We start from the raw sequence: 18049 nt of genomic DNA on the forward strand, positions 1-18049 counted from the left end.
GCACAACTTCAAGGGTACCTCAGAAGCTGCGCTGGAAGATACTCGCCACTTTTCCCAGGTAGCCGGTCCCACGTCTCTCGTCGCCTCCACGGATCTCAGCTCGGCTGTGGATGTGGATCAGGGTCGGAGAAGTCTGGAAGTCAAGGCTCTGGTCGGGCTCTGCAGTCGGTCCCTCGTAGAACTTCAGCAAAGCAAAGGGTAGTCTCTTGATGGTGCCTGTTTGCACAGGGTAGCCACTCCTTGGCCACAAGGGAGATTCTTCAGTCTTCTTCTTTCGTCGAATGTCGAAGGTCCAGAGTTTCTGTTCAAGTTGCAGGTTCAGGATAATCTAATCTCCTGGGGCCCAGCTACCACTCTTATACTAATCTGGGGGGCTGGGTTACCTGCTAGGTCACGCCTTATGGGTGGGACCTGGGAGGGGGGTGGTTACACCCCCTTCTCTTTGTCCAGTTTCGCGCCAGGACTGGGGCTGGAGTGCCCCAGCACCGGTTTGAACTGGACTATGCATGGGACACCTTGTGTGCCCCAGGCATGTCTCATTCCTTTCAGCCCTCCCTGTCCCAATACACTAAAGTCTGTCTGGGGAGGTGCTAGCACCTCCCCAAGCAGGAAACCTATTGTCCAAGCCTCCCTTGCCGGGATCACTCCCAGCAGCAGGAGGTCAGACTCGTGTCTGTGGCAGCAGCATCCATTTTGTGATGCTGAGGCTTTGGTTAGAGTTAAACAGCAAAGTAGGATTTTAACATGTCTCTCCCTCTAGAAGGGAGGAATAATATCCTCATCACCAGAAATGGTATGGGGGTATTATTCCAAAGTGTTAGACACCTTACACGACATGTTTTGATAAAGCCAAACCATAGTTACCATAACCGTTTAAGATTATAAGGCACTTTAAGAGTATATGGTAGGCTATATCATAGAACAGCTATAAGGACATGGTTCCGAAAGCTGCAGACAGGCTCAGCTCATGCTAGAGCACCATCTCACATGTTACAAAGCACTCTGCCTCCAGGATTGTTAAGGCCTGCCATAGGAGTGGCTGATAGGTACACATGTGTCTATATATAAGGTAGATATAGATATACTATATCTAAGCAAGGGGCGATTACACGACCTTGCCCCAGCTGAGTGATCAGCCGGTTGTGTCTGATTGGAAGGCCAGACCAGGGGTGGCATAATACATGCTGCAGCCCCTGGGAGGCCTAGGGTGCACCTATGCCCTGGGTACCTAGGGCACACTGTACAGGGTCCAATAAGGTGATCCTTACCAATTGTGTATGTACCTAGGGTACATGGAGTCCATTTTAAGGAGAGAGCAGACAGCCTGAGACCCTGAATGGCAGGATCTCAGGCCAACTAAGTCGAAAAACCAGCTAGACACTAGGCAAAAAGTTGGGGGTAACCATAGTCAGATATCCACCTTCCTACACCACTGTTCCGGGGGTATCTATGTTGGACTTTAATGAATGGAGTAATGCGAGAATTTCAGTATCATGCTTTCTATGGACATTATTTTCACTTAGATTTGCATGGTAATTCATCTCCTGTGGAAATCCTTAAGTGTTCCATCTGGTGAATACTGCCACAATAGGTCTCACAACCCAAGCAAACTCCAAACACAGATTAATTCTACAACACCCATTGTTGGTGGTGTTATAGGCACAGTACTGGGTTAAGAGAAATCTTTTTCCTCCAACACTGGATGGCACTTTTAATATCTAGCTTCTTTCCCTTGTGAGCTAACGTTGACAGACCTGTACTAAAGCCTGTAAAAAAAAAAAGCTAAATGAAGTTCTTATTGAACCAGGAGAGGTACTCCTTGAATTCCGGCCAACACTCCATGAAGTTAGAGTGCCTTCAGGCAGACATTTGGGAGGGGTAAGTGTATTCAGAGCGAGTCTAGTCATATAGCCAAATACTGGATATCCCAGATACTTGCATCCTTTCATTGTTTTTTTGTAGGATTACACAGTCCTGATTTTCCTTCTCCTCTTGAGTATCGCTGTCAAGGTTGTGCGTTGTCTGCCTGAGCTCTTTATGTAAGTGCAAAATCTCCTTACCTGCAAGCGAAGCTTCTTACCTGCAAGTAGCTCACATGGCTTACTTTGTTTTCTAAAAGCCCACATAAAGAGTTCATGTGCCACACCTAGATGTATTGCTTTCAGAATATACACCTGTCAAGTAGGGAGTGAGGAACTAATAAATGGCAAGATCATAGAAGTGCTCTGTGTGAAGAAGGAAAATGACTATGGAAAGTTCATGTAGAAAGGCAATCAGCCATGCCCTTTGGCCTTCATCATGCCAGACGTGTGTTGAACAACGATATTTGAACATGGGTATACGCTACCAAATATATATGCCTGTTTGGCACCCTTGAAAATCAAAAGTGCCATAGTTGAGATCATGAAAAGAAAGCCCCTCCGTGGAAGTAAATATTGTTAACTGATTATTATTGTGCATGCAGTACAGTATCTCTGAGGCTGAGAAGAAACTGCTCTAATTACTGCACCCACTTTCTAAAAGGGAGTTGTGGGACCCAATTAAGATTGGTTCTTATCACTTACATTATCAATGGACTTAAAATGTTATATTTTAACCACACTTATCTCTGCTTTGAAGCAAGAAGATTGGACATCCAAATATTCAGTAGTAAAACATCTCCATGCTGGATATTCTCTCATACGTTTTCTTAATGAAAACCTCTGCAACACAATATTGAAAGACTTTAGTGTCATTCAAAAACTGCGACAACCACCCAGATCCATGTCTTAAAGTGTGTTTCTTACTTGCTATGCTTTTTTATTGTGATTTGTGACAAATTAACTGAAAGTAGAACCATCCCGTAGTAGAGAAATAAATTGGAATCTTTCAAAGACAGACATTCAGCTTCGGATTGTCCTCAGTGAAAATGGTCACCATCTGAAGCTAGCTAGGTTGGTGTCTATTATTCTTGATTGTTTTTTTACTTTGTAAATTCAACCCCTTCAACTTTAAATGCTGCTATTGTGTGCTATCATATTTCATAGCAACATACCCCCATCAAGTACAAAGATTTCCCATCATCTGCACAGGAAATGGCATCACTGGATTTCTCATGATCCATCTGCACAGGAGGTGGCATCACTGGCTTTACTATAATCCATATGCACAGGAAGTGACATCACTGGTTGTCTGCCAAAACTGCCTTTAAAAGAAAAAGTCAGACAAGAGGACTCATTGCCCAGCTTCCATCTGCACAGGAAGTGACTTCACTGGATTTCCCATCATCCATATGCACAGTAGGTGTCCCCCATTACACCATACCTTTCCCTATCCTACATAGTAATCAGCACTCGCTTCCTGGCTAAACATGCCACTGAAATTTGGGATCTGCTACATGACTGCTCACCAGACCAACTCTTCTTGACCAACATCTGGCTGACTCCCTCGTTGGCCCCTGTCATTGCCTCGGCAATCGAACCCATTCCCCCTCCCCCACATACAGGATTGCAAGACAGGATAGGAGGATAGGATAAATAGGCACAGTTGCAGAATCACTCTCCTCTTCAAATAATTCATCCAATGTATTACCACCTCAGATAGCACCACCACCAGCAATTTGGAACACTTGATCTTGAAACTCCTCATCACCCCAACTACACCTTGAGTGGCACCTTTGTCCCCTCCGACCATGGGGCATCTTCGGCAGCACTATAGCAGACTTTGCCACCCTGATCCTTTATAGTCCAGCATCCTAATCCTCCCCTGCGACTTCAACTTCCACCTGGAGGATCTCACTGATGGCAACATGAATAACCTTGAGGATCAGTACAACTTTGGCCCTACACACTCTGCCGGACTCCTATTTGATCCCCATCTTCAGCAATCTCAGAGTAAGCAAGCCCACGCCAATCGCCTAGTTCGATCAAACACTCATGATCTTCAGCCTACACCCATCCCACACCACTACAAAAATACCCTCACCAAATTTTCATGAAGGGACTAGAACAAGATCTCAGAAACATCAAAGTCTTCTGAATTTCTACACTACCAGCTTCAACACAACAACAACCTTTCCAAATTGATCTCAAACTTCAATGCTTAGGTCGCCTCCTGCCCTAGATCCTCACGAGAACCAGACTGCACGCAAGCTGGTACATGGAAGTGCTCAGGCTCACCACCTGCAAGGAAGTCAAATGTAGATGGAAACAAAGTCAGGACGACATCTGCATGAGCACCTACAAACCCGCCCTCATACACTACCATCAAAAAATCAGTGTCACAAAACACTCTGCGCTAACCAACTGCATTGGCAGCACCACCAACAGTGCCAGGGAAACCTTTGCCATAGGGAAAGACTTCATCTTTCCTGCAACAAGCTTCTGTAGCGTAACCCCATCAGGACTTTTACACCTAGCTATCCCTATTCTTCAGCAACAAGATCACCCTTATCTATGACAACTTCCTGCCCAAACTGGACACTTTCACCCTTGTAGTTCTCCTGCCCATCTCAATCAACACCTAAAGGACGACCCTTACTACCAGGCCCACCATGACAACTCAAGAAACCGCAACGACCATGCAGTACATACACTGCAGAGCAACTTCTGACCTCTGCCCTCTCCACATCTTCATCAAAGTACTAGACTCTATCAACACAGCCCTCATTACGATCCTGAACGTCTCCATCAACACAGCTTATAAACTGCCCTCTTCAAGAAACCCTAAGTAGACACAAAGATGCTAGCGAACCCCTAGCTTATCTCCCTGCTACTGTACGTGGCAAGAGTCATGGAAAAGATGCTGAACACCTAGACACCCTTTTTAGTGTCCTCCATCTGTTCGACACCACTCAAACCTGATTCAGGTCCAACCACAGTAAAGAGAACGTCCGCATCGCCGCCGCATATTACATCCGGGTGATCATGGACGGAGGTGACACTGCAGTCCTCATCTTACTGCACCTTTCCGCAGCCTTTGACACTGTCTTCCACACTATTGTTATGTAAGAACTGCACAAAACGAACAGCAAGGGACCTGCCCTTCGGTGGATTTGCTCCTTCATCACCGCTACTCTGTTGGTCAGCCCTGAGTCCCTTCACCTTGGACCTAATCTGTGAAGTTCCTCAGGAATCCTTCCTCAGACCCACCCTGTTTAACACCTGCACGACCCCACTTGTTACCATCATCCATGCTTACTGAATCAACATAGTATTCTATGCTGACAACACTCAGCTCATACTCTCACTCACTGACAAGACTCCAAAGACCCACACACATTTCTTGCCTGCATGACCGAAGTCACCAGATGGATGAAAACCAACAGCCTCAAGCTCAACACTGACAAGACAGAAGTAGTTATCTTCGGCAAAAGCACCTCACTCTGGAACTCTACCTGATGATCTGTCGAAGTCTTACCCACACCCATCCTGGCAACTCATGCAAAGAATCTTGGAATAGCAATCGGCAACCAACTCACAATAAAGTCCAAGTGAACCACAGTCTCTGTCTCCTTCTTCCATATACTTGATATGCTCTAGAAGGTATTCAAATGACTCCCAACCAACATGCACAGGATTATCACTCAAACCGTCATTACCAACAAGCTGGACTAGAGCAACATATTCTATGCTGAATTCAATGTTCAACTAACCAGAAGATTCCAGACCATACAAAACTTAGCGGACAGGCTCACCCTCAACTTCCTACCCTGCACTCGCATCACCCCACACCTCAAAGAGTTCCACTGGCTGCCAACCTACAAACGAGCAGTCTTCAAACGCCTCACGCACACATTCAAAACCATAAGCAACATTGGTCCCCGGTATCTCAACAACCCCATAAACTTCCACAAACCTACCAGTTACTTCCGCTTACCTGAACTTATACAACTCTGACCCCCCCCCCCCCAACCCCCCCTGCATACGCAGAATCAACAGTCGTCCTTTTCACACCTCGCTCTTAAAGCCTGGAAAAACCTGCCCCTGCACATCAAAGCCGCCTCATTTCTTGAATTCAGCAACAAACTGACGGCTTGGCTCTTAAGCTAGCCCCTGCCCAGGCTTTTCCTGTGCAGCTCCTCCTTCATCACCATTATACCGCGGGTGAGTTGTGCACTATGCAAATACATATGACAAAAGATGTTAAGATTTTGCAGAATTTTTCCGAAGTCAAATGCCATTTTGCTCTCTAACTAAGGCAGTTCCCAGAGTTTTTCCTAAACTCCATTGCCTTACTTGTGCAATGATTTTAATTTTCTTGCTCTGCAGCAACGATGCAGATATGATCCTGCACACCTAAGATGCCAGCAGAGCACTCTGCTTCTTGGAGCAGAGCCCATCCTTGCTGTTTTATCGGGTATTACTAAGCATAATGTACAGGCTTTCTGCATAAATTATTTCTTAGGCTTGAATAACAAAGTAAATTTGCCTGCTAAATGTGGACAGGCATTTCAAAAGACATTAACAGTCCTGAATATTAATTCCTAGTCTGTTGCAAGAACACAGGCTTCTATGGAATTAATCCCCCAAATTATTATTTTTTCAATTTGAAATCAAATGATTATTGCTTGTAGTAATTCTCAACGATACTGCTCTTGTTTGAATCTCAGCTATGGACTGGTCCACTATAAAGACGTATTTTTCGGCGAACGTTTACAATGTGATTTCCTGGTGAGTCCTTACAATGACAAACCACGTGCTGAAATATTGGGACCTTTCGATAGCCGGCAGTGTTTGTGTTATGTTTTTCCCCCGGCTGCAGGTCTCCTGTGAGGGATTTTAGTTTTTGTGTCAATTTTGGCTCATTTTCTTGGAACTTGACCGACACATTGATTTGTTCCCGAGTGTCTGGGGAGAGGAACTCGGGCTATTAGAAGTAAATTGAACTAGTCAGTGCTTGGCGTGCATCTCTGCTGGCCCGGCCGCAAGGTTTTCGGTCTCCTGAAGGACAAGCTTTTTGGACTGAGGCAGTAGTAAAGGTCGCTTCACTTCGTTATGCATGCAAGAAAAGATGACCTATTGCTGCTGGGGCCCGTTGTTGTATTTTTTTAAATTATTTTAGATATTTGTTTAGTAACTTTTTTTGTCTTGAAGTATTAGGGCTTATAACGCAGAAGCAATATGGTGTTCGGTGAGCCCTCTTGTATAAGTGCCAAGAATTAAAAAGTTAGTGATTGCTAAATGGTGGTCGACAGTGATTTAAGTGGTGATAATGAATTTCCCTGTATAATTTAAGTGAATTGCAGTGCATGCTGGAGTTTAGTTGACCACCACCTTCCCCCCCCTCCCCATCACCTCGCAAGAACATCTGGACATGAAACCAACTTTCGCATGTGTTGCCCTACAACATTTCTTAAATCCTACAAATACCATTCCAGGAAAATGTTACAAGCAATAAGATTTAAGACGCGCTGCATGTTGGTATATATGATACAGCTTTGTCTGTGGAAGTGCCTTCCATGTTGTCACTCGAAAATCCTGCCAGTGAAGTATTTATCAGCGAAGTAAACTGGTCCCTGTATTTCTTCGTAGGTATTACCTGAAACTCAGGTGTCTGGTTATTCAGCAACCCTGCACCGGAAAAATACACTGGTATCAGCCCTCTACAAGGTTATCCAGGACCCAAATAACGAGGTAGGAGCTTTTTTATTCTGTCAACCTTACTTTATTCTCCGCTGTTAATCATTAAAAGTGTGGCATACGTTGAACTTTGCACTCTGCACTAACTGTGCTTACAGTATCATGAATTCGAAAGTGAATACTCGGTAATTTCAGTTTGGGGTTGTACACATCTTTAGGGTGTGGAGGTGTGATCAAGTGGCAGCACTGTCGTATGGCTCTGTAACCAAAGAAACCGGCGTCTAGTTCCACATCCCCTGCTACGTCACATTTTCTGAGTCCAATCCAGTCTCTCACCACCTTTGACCTCAGCTGTTTTCTGCTAATATTGGGAGTGTTTTCAAATGGTTGACTGCTAGTGTAAGCTTGCTGGTAGAAATGGGCATGGATAGGTCCTTACTCAGTCTTCGTCTTCTAGTATGCCAGAGTGAGAGGCCACACAACCTCTTTCCATCTGGCCGATACCATGTGGCTAGAAAAAGAAAAAACTGATCTGGTGCATTAGTAGCCAGTAAGAATGTATTTTAGACATCTAGTGAGAGTACCTCGTCAGGAAACCGGGCCCTCACCCACACAAGGTGCTGTGCTTCCTCATAGGGCTGCTCTTTTCCAAGCTGCAGGTTCCCAGTGGTTAGTCATGTGTGCACAGTGGTGCTCGTAACTGGGGGGCGGGGCACAGCTATTGGCAATGTTTTTTTAGGTCTCGCCTGGTGTGGGCTGCGCACATGCGCAGTCTCGCTGGCGAGATTTAATGATTTTCTGTAAAGGGCATTAAGCCCCGCCCCTCTTTTCCATTGGCCGGCGTCACCGTTTATGCGGTGTTGGTGACGTTTTAGTTCGGCTTTCTAAGCCGTCCCATTTGGACGGGCTCGTCTGCCTTCCTTCTGCCGTGAAAGCTTTCTTATCTTTATGGGGCCATGTGTTTCAAAACACATGACCCCATAAAGACAAGAAAGCTTTCACGACGGACGAAAGTGAAAGCGGACCATGCTTGTTAGCAGTGTGACGTGGTGCACTCATTTCTGCACGTGCAGGTGTTTCACGAAAGTATGTGCTGATCGTGCCCTCGCCCTGAGTCAATGTTTGCATTCTCACTGATCAATGCAATGGTTTTCGTTCTCTTTTCTATGCATCTCTCTTTCATTCTCCCCCTTCGCTCTCTTTCATCCGTGTGTATTTTCTGCATCTCTCTCCCCCTCCATGTCCAATTCCTCTAATTTTGTGACGCCTTCGACATACATGCACAGTCAGAAAAGCATGGCATTTGATTACAACCCTGCCCAGGGCAAACAGACCTCACATTGCACGCATCACGCGTCCACCATGAATACCTAATACCCAAACATGGCGATCCTATGGGAATTCATTTCAATGTGTGTGAAACACACCCATCAGAAGGTTTCGGGTCATTGTGGTTGCAGTAGCAGGCAGTGTAATACCACATGCACAGTCCCAGCTAACTATGGAGTCTCCACAGCTATGATAAATCCGATAGTGTACTGAAACATACTGCCCGCCCATGGGATATGTCTAGTAAGAACAGCGTGGGGGCAAGCCTGGACCCCACTTCCTGTGGCGACCTCTTGCCCTGCTGCCGAGCTGCGGGCGCTAAGGAGGGAGAGTCTCAGGGGAGTTGTTCCATTGAGGCAAAGGCCGGTGACTTTGCGCATGCGGAAAAGGATGTACCACTGGAAGACATTGGGAGATGAGGTTGTTAATAGCAGTCTCGCGCTCTTGATCCCTCCGTATCCGGCAGAAACCACTCCTAGGTAAGCACCAGGTCTGGTTCTCAGCAGGTAAGAGGGACGAGCAGGAATCACAGCTTCTGTAGCTCTATAAACCCCCACACCGCGGCACTAATGTGCACATTCCGTGCCTCACTGAAATACTCTGCGGTTTGGTAAGTGCTCTCCCGTCTCTAACCATCTGTCTGAATTCCCCTTTCTATGAATTCCTGGAGAGTTTTCACGGAGAGAGCCGGAAAGGATGGTGACTGCTCTGCTCGGATGATGCAGGCGGTTTCATTGTGTGTTGGCTTGTGCATCCTGCATATTTTCTTTCTTTTCTGGGGGTTTTGCCATCATCATTTTGCACCGCTTGATCTGCACCGTAAGCAGACTTTGACTAGCAGAAACGGGTGCACACGAATCAGAGCCATAGTGAGGCACTGGATCTGGGGCCTAGTTAATTACACAATCATTTCTTTAAGCCCACCCATACCAGTGCAGCATAAGGTACCCCCGAAATCCAAAGGATACAAAGCAACACCCTTCACCAGAAAGAAGAACCACACTCCATTTTAAAATACAAGACTATTTGAGCCCAAAAGTGCTTGTGTAATGTGAAAGAGGCCAGCTGTGGCCATAGCCGCCTGTCAAATGTATTTCACACTTGGCAAGAATCTCATTAAACAGGTTCATTCTCCTAGTACTCGAGAGCTATACATACCTCACTATACTATATATATGCATGGCACATAGGTCTGCTGGGAATCTTGCTTTAATTTTTCTGGACAGCATGTATGACGATTCTGCATTGGTTACTCTCCCTATACTGAAGTCATCTTTGGAACATTCCAGAAAGAGAGGCACTTTCAAGTAAGGGGCAAGTGCTTGCTCCAGGCCCCGAGCAATGCATTTTTAATATTCTCTAATGCACATTGTCCAGCTGTTTGCAATTGCCCTTCACTATGCCGAGGTTCAAGGACAGATGTAAAACTGGCCCACAGCAGGCATGTGCACTTATAATGAACGAACTGCGCAAACACCTGCCTGTGATTTTTAAGGGGTCCTGTTGTTTCATATGAAAGCCAAACCTGATGCACAGATGGTTTGACAACAATACAGTCCATGTTATGCTCAGATCCGTTCTTCCAGTGCTCAACTACATGAGACAGGCTCCTTTTTAGGGGTTATGGATTTCCTGCCTGTGCACGTGCCTGTGTATCTAGACATACCAAGCAGCCCTGGCCATATATAATGAATACTGGGTGCTCTGCCCCAGGGAAGCAACTTATCTGTCTGCTGCCAGTATCTCAGTACGTAATTGCCAATTTCCCGTGTTGTGCTCCAACGCCCATGAAGCCTGGTACACGCTATAGAAACCCACACATTGAAAGAACAAAAAAAAGCATTGGCATAGCTAATAGGTCTCGCCTTTGGGACCTTATAAGTGTTTAGTTATCCAGCACAATATCCTTGGTACAACAACATCAACTGTTGCATGGCTAAACACTTATAAGGTGCCAAAGGCGAGACCTATTGGCTATGCCAATGCTTGTTTAAAGCTGTTGCACAGCAGCGCGGGCTGCTCTGCAACATGGCTCAAAGTAAATTAAACAAAGCGCTAAGACCTGGGCAACATTGACTGCGCCATAGTGCTTTGGTTTTCTTTACGTTAAACCTGTGCTGCGGTGCAACATCTTTAAAAAAACATTAACAAAGCCATGTAGCTCTACATAAGCTATTCGTTTATATAAATGTTTTTAAAGATGGTTTAAAATAAATAAAACAAAGTGCTATGGTGCAGTCCGCGCTTGCCGTCTAAGCACTTTTTTTTGTAAGGCAAGGAAATGAAAAAATAATGCGAGGTGGCGTGGGAGGGATGACCACAACCAAGCAGGAGGAGGGGTCGGAGGGACAGGGAAAACAAGGATGGGAGAGGGGGTGGAAGGGACGGAGAGGGGTAGATAGGTCCTCCAAAAACATGCACTCTTAATGAGTGCCTGATTAAAAAACATAAAAGTACATTTACATAGGTGGCCAGTGGAAGGATACTGGCGGCAGAGATCGGAAACTGCACTTTCACCAAGCTCCATAGGTGACGGGACAACAGAAGAGTAAGTAGAAGCTACAGGAGGCCCTGACCAATGAGAAGCAAGGAAATGAGAACAACGTGGGAACCAACCAGTGGTAAGTAACAGTAAGTACTTTACATACACACATGCACACTTCTCAGTCTACTCTTTACTTAAGGCTATAGGAACTCGGTGAGGTTGGTTCAAATACACATCCTTAGTCTGCAACATTAGCTCAACTCTAGACTTGATCCACCAAGATAAGAATGGCCTGACGTATCTAACTCTTTTGTGGTCACATTATATGCAGTTCACAAAATCAGTGTTTGCAAATGCAAAATAATGTTTTTAAATGTACTAAACAACTTTTGCAATTCTAAAAAGGTTTTCTGAATTGTAGAAGGCTTTTTCATTCCGAATCAGAATTAGGAGGGGGTTTGAAAGGACCCCAGTCTCTGTGCTGTCTCCCCTAATTTGGTTATGGTAAGTTCTTGGGTACATCCCAGATTGGATACTGGGCTGAAGCATGCATTATGCCACCCATGGGACACCACTCAAACTGTAACTGCATTCTTGCCATTGCAGCCTTTGTAAGCTGGCGCTAGCACCACTTACGACAGATATAGGTTTCCTATATCTGGGGTCACTACACTTAAAACCTATAAGTCACCCCTAAGGCAGTCCTTTCAATTCTGAAGGCAGGGTGCTCGGTTCTAAGTGTGAGGATGCCCCTGCATGAGCGGGGCACCCCTATAACCTACGGAGTCCATTCTCCTGGGTTATAAGTGAGTCAGCCATAGAACATATAGAGGGGCCATGCGTCATTACGCGATGACTATCTCTAAACTGACTGTGACGAACCCTGTCATGTTTGGTATCAAACATGTTGAAATTATACCCCCACACCGTAAAACGTGTGGGGGGTATGATTCCATGCACTGTACAGCTCCTCTAGGAGATCCTCGGTGCTCCCGGCACCAGTCTTCCAGAACCGGACAGCAAGCTAGGGCTGCTACCGCACAGAGACATGTTTCTGCCCTCCTGCTGCTGAGCAAAGCTCGAGCAGGGGAAGGCAGAACAAAAGATACCCTGTCACAGGGAGGTGTGAGAACCTCCCAGACAGGGTTTGGTGTATTAGGGCAGGGTGGGGGTTTTTGCCAGCACCACTGAGACTGCTTGCACGGCACATTTGGTGCCCTCCTTGCATAGTCCAGTTCAAACCAGTTCAGGGAGCTGAGAGCATTCCTTAGCACACGTCTTAACAGTTATTGAAGTGACTTTAGTACATAGTGTGATATGTGAGTACAAACATAAATTATAGACAAGAAATAATTCTTCTCTCTTCTATCATGTTTGGTTTAATAAATGCAAGTCTTCAAGAGTAGTCCTCTACAGCCAACACGTGTTTCGTCGCTATTGGGAGGTCGTCCCGCGACTTTTTCAAGGCTAGTTAATGCGAAGAATATATTTATTAGTGTGGTGATAATTCCAACCCACAGAGGGTTTCAGGGGGGGTGGCGTCACTGTTAAATGGATATAATTGTCTTCCTGTTAAAATCCTCTCAGATCTCGTCGTTTGATAAAATGTATGCTTCTCCGACGCCACCATTCGGTCCGGATGCAGAGTACGCTTCCCTAACTGTTAAGACGTGTGCTAAGGAATGCTCTCTGTTCTTAAAAAAAAAAAAAAACGTAGGGTTGTCCTGGGGAGTTAGGTGGTTCTCCCCTCCTTTTAGCACCGTTAAATAATTGCTCACATCATAATATTTTGTGTGAAGATTCCACGTGGCGCCCATACACCTAAACATAATACCACTGTCCGGATAATCTTTCAGTTCAGGGAGCTGTTGACTCCTGCTCTGGCGCGAAACTGGACAAAGTACATGAGAGTATCCTCCCCACTGTCCAGCCCCTCCTCTGGGAGGGAACCCTGAATCGTCCCAACCCTTTCCTTATGGTACTTAAGGGTGGGTCCCTAGATTCGTCGTGGGACAAGTTTCAGATCAAGATACCACTTCATCTTCAACCGACTGTGCACTTTGGACTTTGCTGGACTTGGCTCTGGCCACCAAGGCTGCAACTGGGAAGATTCCTGCTGCTCCTGGTCTCGTCGCCCTGCTCGTCTGCTGCAACGTCCTCACCTGTGGTCCATACAGGAACCTTCCAAGGCCTGTGGACATCCAAGACACCTGAAGGAATCTCCCTTGAAGTGAATGAGTTACTTCCCTGCATCTGCAGGCAGCACAACCAAGCCATCCGGTCTGCTGCTACTTGGCTCCTATGGATTCCTGAAGGATCAGCACCACAGGTGGTAGTTCTACAACTCCCTTGAGGCATGCACCGTCTTCATACCAAGTTTGAGGCCAGTATCCCTTGTCGGAACCGCAGGACCCAAACTCCTGTCACCGCGTAGACTTGTCGTTGCAAAGGCTTGTTGGCTCCCTTCCTCCAAAATTTTCGGGCTCCAAGTAACCCCAACCATCTCCTGTGACCAAGATCTTCGTCCTCACCGCATCGCTTACACCGTGGGCCTGCATCTTTGATGAGCAACATGAGGTCCTCTTGGGACTCCAGTGCCTCCAGCCTGTGGGTCCTCTTGAGGGTCATTCCTGATTCCAGCGGGCTCTCCTAATTGCTCGGGGCCTGCCCTGACTGCCATGCTTCTGGTGAATCACTTGGACCTTGCTGATCCTGATATTGCACCTTTTCTCGCTTTCCACATTGTTGCAGTTGCCAAAGGTTGTTGGTACTTCCGACGGACACCAACCCCTCAACTCCCGACGTGGGACAGCTCGTGAACGGCTCCTGGTCTACACATCTGCAGCTCCAAGGCCACTGTCAACTCAACTAAAACACTCGATATCACTGGGCATTCGTCTTCCATGTCTCCTGGTCACTCCTGAGTGGCATAGACTCTGTCTGCTCTGCTTGCAGGTACTTCTCAACTTGAATCCACCTTTGGGTTCCACCAGACACTTTCACCTTCTCCAGCAGCGGCATCTTCCTAAAGTTCTCCATTGAATTCAACGCCGGTTTCCGACGCAACTTCACACCTATACACCCGGCTTCCCTGGTGTAGGGATCCTGGTTCCTAGGGTATCCACGGGTGGGGTGGCTCTCCAACCTTCTGTCTTCCACAGGGTTTCTTCAGGGTCCAATGGTAAGGGTCCTTCTTTAAAATTGCAACTGTGACTATCCTATTGACTTGAATGAGTGTGCTGTCGTGTTCCCACTCTGCACACGGCCTCCGTGGGTTTCCTGGGTACTTACCTCAGGTAGTTCCTTGGGTCCCCAGCACTTCTAAGTCTTCTGAGTGTAGTCTTGCCTTGAGTCGTGGTTCGCATACCACTATTTTAGTATATGGTTTGTGCTACGTGCCTGTTTTTATTTCAAAGTATTGTGTGCACTGTGTATATCTCCGGGTAGGAGATATTTGTATGTGTTAGTGAGTGTCTTAGAATAAATACATATTTTCATAAATATACTGTGTGGTTCTTTTTCACTTAATCTATACCAATAAGATTATGTTATGGTAAAACAAGCTGCTTTACACTCCTTCTGGACTAAGCTTGAAGGCTGTTCTCCACAGCTACCACTTTCTAACATTGTCTAAAACCACTAAAATCACCATAAGGGTTGTCTGGAATAGTGCAGGGTGCCCACTTATCTAAGTGTGCACCATATACTAAGCCAGCCACGTACATTGGTGTGCAGCGGGTGGGATTCAAGCCTGCATTGTTTTACCAGCTAATCTTGGTGTGGATTAATTGAAAAACTATCAATAACATTAGGCACATATAATATAGTTTAAAATAAGTAAGTTCTACTGAACTTGGGGTTGGGTAGTTGAGGGTCCAGCACAACCCTTTCTCCAACCTTAGAGAGTTTAGTTTACACTATGTATGTTTTAAGATGGTCTTTTTTTTTTTTTGCAAATCTATTTTATTAAGTTTTAAGATCATAATACATGAGCATATCGTACGGCATCACATTTCACATACATCGGGTCAGAAACTTATACAGGCTGGTAGAGCATGTCAACTGCCGAGGGGGGGGGCGGGCAGCCTGGTGTCTGCTAGCGCGCCCGCCACCGCCCTCTTGAGATCCAGTCCCTTCACCCATAGGAGTTCAGATGCCATCGCGTAGGTAGGGGCCAACCCCACCACCCACCAGCCATGGAGCCGTGCAGGAGAACTAAACTCGCCTATGCAACTGAGGCGTCGGTATAATCAAAAAGGTTACATGTAATACAAAGGAAAGAACCCATAACAAAGGCAGCGTGTACATTGACGTGTATGGTGCGCTCCCACCCCCAGCCCGTCCCCGACCCCCCCCCCCCCCCCTCCAACCCCAGGGGCACCCCTCCAAGCCCTAATGGACGCAGATATCCCCAAGTGTTCCCGACCGCCGCACCAGTGGACCTCTGACAATGGGGGCTATACTGTTTCGCCAGCGAGGCTGCCTACACTGCGCCGCCGCTTGCGCCATTGCCATCTTGCCTGGCCTCACCTCTGTCGCCTGTGGCACCCTCACCCACCGAGCGCCGGAACTCAGCAAGCAACTGTTCCCAGCGGTCCGCCATGGGCTCCCTCCGCAGCCCCAGTGTGTCCTCCCTGCGGATGGCCGTCCCCTCCGCCCTGGCCCATGCCTGAAACGATGAACTCCAGGCCCTCGCGTGCGGCGGGCCGGGCGCCTTCCACCTCCTGGTAATGAGGCGCTTCACCACCACGAGCCCCAGGTCCAAGAATCTGGACACTACCTTGTCTTTGGGCGATCTGGTAAATTGGTGTAAGATGTGCTCGGGCCAGTCAAAGGGAACGCTGCGCCCCACACTCCCCTGCAGCTGCCCACTAACCGCCCTCCAATAAGCGTGCAGCTCAGGGCAGCCCCACAGCATGTGTAGCAGCCCCGCTCCCAGCTCGCGGCACCGAGGGCAGAGCGCATCCACGCGGTGAAAGTACCTGTTAATCAGCTCAGGTGTGAGGTAGGCCCTGTGGACTATGAACAGCTGGATTTGGCGAAACCGCAGATTGCGGGGGATGCGCACTGGGCTCCTTAGCACCCTCTCCCACTCCCTGTCCGTCAGCGGCCGTCCCAGGTCCAGCTCCCACTTGCCGCGGAGTGGGCCCAGATCAACCACCGTGTGCTCTCGCAGCGAGGCGGCAAACCAGCGGACCAAGTGCCCGCCCCGTCCCATGACATGCAGATATTGCATGGTCAGATGTTAGGCAGGTTCTGTGGCCAAGCTCCCCCATTTGGCGGTCAGGCTCGCCAGTAGTGAACGGTGCAAGAGGAATCCGCCGGGTGGGAGCCCGTCCTCCGACACCAAGGTCTCGTACGGGATCAGCTCACCATCCCTGTACAAGTCCCCCAGCGTGTGCACGTCCGCCGCCCACCAGCCCGTCAGCACGGGGGCCGCGAGCACCCCCCCACCTCCAGGAGAACCCTCTAGGGGTATCGCCGGCGCGTATGGCACCACCGCACGCGTGAGGTACAAGGCCCTCTTAAAGCACCTGTGCGCCACAGCCAGGAGGAGCGGCATCGGTCCCGCCACCGCGGCCAAGGGGTGGAAAAGCCCGGTCACACGCTCTAGCGAGTAGGGGGCAGCCTCCGTGGCTGTGTCATCCCTGCCGGCCAACCAGCGGGCAATCCATTGCAGCTGTGCCGCCAGGTAGTAATGCTCAAAGCAGGGCGCCGCCAGCCCACCCTTGTCCGTCGGGAGGAAAAGCTTTGCTAGCGCCAACCTGTGCCTGGCGTTGCCCCAGACAAAATCCCGCAGCATCCGGTTGAGCCTGCCAAAGAAGGCGGGCGAGACGTACAGTGGCAGGTTGACAAAGTAGTACAATAGACGGGGGAGCATGACCATTTTGGCGAGCGCCACCCTGCCCGTGGTGGTTAGCGGGAGCGTATTCCAGAAGGCTACCTGCGACCCAAGCGCCGTGACCGCCCTCCCCAAGTTGCCATCAAACAAGTCGATTGGGCATCGGTAAATGTGTATCCCCAGGTATCGGAAGGTACCGCCCCTCCACTGCACCGGCGTGCCATTCAGGCTGTAACCCGGGTCCGCAGTCTCCTCGCTGAAAGCGTATAGACTAGATTTACCCGCGTTTACGCGAAGCCCCGAAATAGTGGCGAATGACCGCAGCAGTGGGCCCAGACGCTCCGGCATACTACCTACGTCTCTAACGTACACCAGCAGATCGTCCGCGTAAAGCGACACCTGGTGAACCGCGTCTCCCAGTGGTATACCATCGCCCAGGGTCGTCCTCAGAGCCTCCGCCAGGGGCTCCATCGCCAGGGCGAACAGCAGCGGGGACAAGGGACATCCCTGTCTGGTGCCCCGGCCCACCGGCACCGCCTCCGAGACATGGGGACCCAATCGAACACGGACCGTGGGGTTCCTATAAAGTAGATCAACCATCCGGAGGAAGTCCCCATCCAGTCCGTACTGCAACAGCACCGTGGACAGATATCCCCACTCCAAGCAATCAAACGCCTTCTCCAAGTCAAGGAGGAGGCACCCCGCTCTGGGCCATCTGTGCACTGCCTCACCGGCCACCCTAAAGAATCGCCTGAGATTGAGCGACGTGGACCTCACTGGGACAAACCCATTCTGGTCGGGGTGCACCAGGTGCGGGACCACCGGCGCTAACCG

General features: G+C 48.4%; 1 protein-coding gene across 3 annotated transcripts in view; it reads left to right on the forward strand.

Moving 5' to 3' along the window:
- HYCC2 (hyccin PI4KA lipid kinase complex subunit 2) overlaps positions 1 to 18049 on the forward strand; it is a 566375-nt gene that overhangs the window by 317554 nt on the left and 230772 nt on the right. For all 3 annotated transcript variants that reach the window (XM_085649028.1, XM_085649026.1, XM_085649027.1), the window contains one exon: positions 7512 to 7613. In XM_085649028.1, the coding sequence (XP_085505154.1) occupies positions 7512 to 7613 (102 nt within the window). The remainder of the gene's footprint in view (positions 1 to 7511; positions 7614 to 18049) is intronic.

This window comes from Triturus cristatus, chromosome 3_2 (genome assembly GCF_964204655.1).
Source record: "Triturus cristatus chromosome 3_2, aTriCri1.1, whole genome shotgun sequence".
Classification (NCBI taxonomy): Eukaryota; Metazoa; Chordata; class Amphibia; order Caudata; family Salamandridae; genus Triturus; species Triturus cristatus.